The sequence below is a fragment of the Poecilia formosa genome, unplaced genomic scaffold (assembly GCF_000485575.1).
Source record: "Poecilia formosa unplaced genomic scaffold, Poecilia_formosa-5.1.2 Scaffold9, whole genome shotgun sequence".
In the NCBI taxonomy this organism is placed as follows: Eukaryota; Metazoa; Chordata; class Actinopteri; order Cyprinodontiformes; family Poeciliidae; genus Poecilia; species Poecilia formosa.
This window is the reverse complement of record NW_006799948.1, coordinates 22,901-26,152: the sequence shown is the minus strand read 5'-3', so window position 1 is coordinate 26,152 and position 3,252 is coordinate 22,901. Positions and strand designations below refer to the sequence as shown.

Below are 3,252 nucleotides of genomic sequence, written 5' to 3'. Positions count from 1 at the left end.
CTTAATTTAGATTTATAAAATACTCTGAAAGGAACTGGAAACTATTTTTCTTTTTTTTTGAATTTGTCATTGTGTGTTAATTGTGTAACATTGTTGTTGTTTATTCTTTTATTGTTCTTTAAACTAATAATAAGCCGGCTGTTTTAACTTAACTTTCTTTGGTCTGTGGTCATTAATTCAAACTACACTTCTCACTACTCCTGTAGCCGAACCTAGCTCTGGTCTTATTACAAATTTATTAACTGTAAACACATAGCGAGTGTTACAATAACACCTGTCATGAACATGAATAAGCCTTCATGAATATTTATGACTTGTCGTAAAGCCTTATTCGGTAAATTATGACACTTTTAATACAAAGTTGACATTATTCAAAATGTCTTTGTTTTGACAACTTGACATTAACCAAGAAATCATCATTGATATAAATTTGTTATAAAAGTATTACTGATTGCACTTTGAAAATCAGGTAACTTTATGTTATTAAAGGTAAAATTTAAACAGTAAGATAATATTAACTCTGTGCCTGTTGCTAAAAAGGCTTTTATGATATACATTTCCACTCATATTGAAAGTATTAAACTTCAATGTTGCAAGGTTTCAAAGAAGATGTATATTTTGTCAATCATGTTTTGAATGACTGTCAGGAACAGCCTAAAGTTTCTCTGTGTTTAACTTTAAGATTAAAAACAGAATCGGTGTGATGAGGTACGTGGTTCTGCACGGCGGCCTCTGGGATGACCTGTACATCGGCTTTCAGAACCGCATCAGCCGAGATCCCGACACCTACCACCACAAGTATAAACACACAGGAAAAAAGAAAAGCAAATTTACATTGTATGGATTTTATTTCTTCTAAACCCATAAAACTTCTTCTTTTTTTTTTTCGGTTTCATTTTGGCCTTCAGGTTCTGGAACCACTTCCAGACCCAGTTACCTCTTCATGGTCCGGACTGGGACCAGTTTCTGCAGCAGGTCCCTCCCATCCAGGAAACAGACGCATTAAATTATGGCCTGTTGAATTACTGTTCCATTTTATAGATTTGGAAGGAGGCGAATATGAAGGAAATGTTCCAGATTTCTTGGTTTAAAAAAAAAAAAAGTTAAATGATTAATTGCACTCAGCCAAAGTGGAATTTCCATGAAGCCTAATGGAAGTTATCTTGTGGGAACTCCTCTGGGATTTTGTTTTTCTTTTCTTACTTATTAAATGTATGACTTTTCTAAACCATCACTCCATATAGAAATGATTTAGATATTTTAATGCTTGAAACCAAAAAGCAATGCCACACATCAACTGCATTTCATATAACTCCATTCCCTCATACAGTACAGTTATTCTCACCTCAGGCCTCCTTTTCCTCTCTCCTCACCAAACGTGCAAATCATAGTTTCATATATTCAAGAAAAGTGGAGGCATGACGTCTCATTTCCACGCAACAGTCCTCCTTTAAGGTACCTTTGCTCAAGTCCATTTAATAAATGAGCAGCAACACAAAGCATTTAAGTGTACAACCGGAAATCGACAACAAAAACCCCAAAATGACCGAAGTTGCGCCTCTGTTGACCATATAACTTTGCAATTTGACATTTCAATTAAAATTTGAGTAATGAAAACACGCCAAATTTGAAGAACTTGATTCTTGATAAAAAATAAATAAAAATTGGCACTAGTATGAGGAAATTAAGTTATTTGGTTGCATCAAAGTTGCTTTATTTTGCAAAACTGCAAATGGAAACACTTTTTCACGCCTTACGTGATCAACCACCGGATGTTGCCACCGGTACAAACCACGAAGAAAACGACAGGAAATAGTTGGAGTCTTCAAAACCTCTTACCGGTAATTGATCCCAAAGGGAAATTAAATGTTGTAACTCGTATCAATCCAGATTCCTCAGAATTATTGCAGATGGTGTGATTTTAATGGAGTTTCTCACAAAATGAAGAGACCATAATTGCACAATTGGGTTTTTTCGACATCAGAGGAATATAACGTTTTTTGCACGTTTGTGATGCAAACGCAGCTGGTGATAAATTAATCTAAGAACAAAGTGTTCCATCTCCAGGTTCAAGAAGAGTGGGACTTTAACTCAGTTTGAAAATTCAGCCTCTTAACTCGTCTTTACAAGCCTCCACTCTCACAGCTGTTAGTTTCTCTATTCAGTTCACAACACAAGAACTGAAGGGCCTTGTACAAAATCGATTCAATCGCAGTTCCATTTCACAAATCCAGTTACTCCATCCTACCAACTCCATCCAGTTTTATTCAGTCTGCAGAATTTGGTTGGGTTAGGCGATGCACTACTTAACAGACTCCAATGATTAAACCCAACTTAAAAAAAAAATCCTCTTCACTCCTTTTATGTCATTACATCATAAAGTGCATGTTGATGTGGTCTGGTCTTTGCATGTTAACTAGAAAACTGTCTTGGCTTCTTCCCAGTTAAGATGGTCGCACTAATGATTAACGTTTTAAATGGTCGCACAAAGCACTGTGTGTTGTTTAAAGGGTGATGATAAAGGAAAACAATGTTTATAAGAGATTCTACAACATTTTTAGCGTTGATCAGATCTGACAGGATTTGGTGCTGGTATTTATTTTTACAGTGTAATAAGTTATTTTACATTTACGCTGCATTAATGGTGATGTTATTTGTTGTGATTATCAAGTTGGAGGTGATGTTTTTTATGGTGTAACGGTAGATCAGACAAAACCTGTCCTGGTTTAGGTCAGTGGGGATCATCAATGTTAATTCTATGTTCTAAATGCCTCAGTAACCAGAGGGAATTTTTAAAAGATATTTTACTTCATTTAAACTTTAGAACCAATTTGGAATCCATCACCACATTTTCAACTACGACAAACCCGTTTTAGTAAAACCAAACTGGACTGTATGATGGTTGGACTCTCACTGTGTTTGTGCTTGACTATAATGGTTCAAACAGATAAACGTGGCGCCTTCAACACTCCAGACTTCTGGGCCCATGAGTCTCTTCTACGTTTGCCTGAATTTCTTTTCTCTTCTTTTTTTTTTTGTGATGTTGCAAATTAAGCAGCGTTTGAGGCCTTAAAATACACCCACAGCTGTGCCTTAAAAAGCCATGGCAACATTAGGCTTGTCTGAAATTGTTAGTCAGCATAGTAATCTTATGGCACATAAATTATTATTTTGATCAGAACATTGTCCTAATTGAACTGGCCTAAAACAGGAACATTTTGTCTGATTTATTGTAATATTGTGAAGAACAAT

General features: G+C 35.6%; 1 protein-coding gene across 1 annotated transcript in view; it reads left to right on the top strand.

Moving 5' to 3' along the window:
- The window catches only part of LOC103155533 (cytidine monophosphate-N-acetylneuraminic acid hydroxylase-like), a 4,761-nt gene extending 2,415 nt beyond the window's left edge, over positions 1–2,346 (top strand). Inside the window, exons 3-4 of the mRNA XM_007577251.2 lie at positions 683–798; positions 909–2,346. Of these exons, the coding sequence (XP_007577313.1) occupies positions 683–798; positions 909–1,041 (249 nt within the window). The 3' untranslated portion in view covers positions 1,042–2,346. The remainder of the gene's footprint in view (positions 1–682; positions 799–908) is intronic.
- Positions 2,347–3,252: the final 906 nt, after the last annotated feature.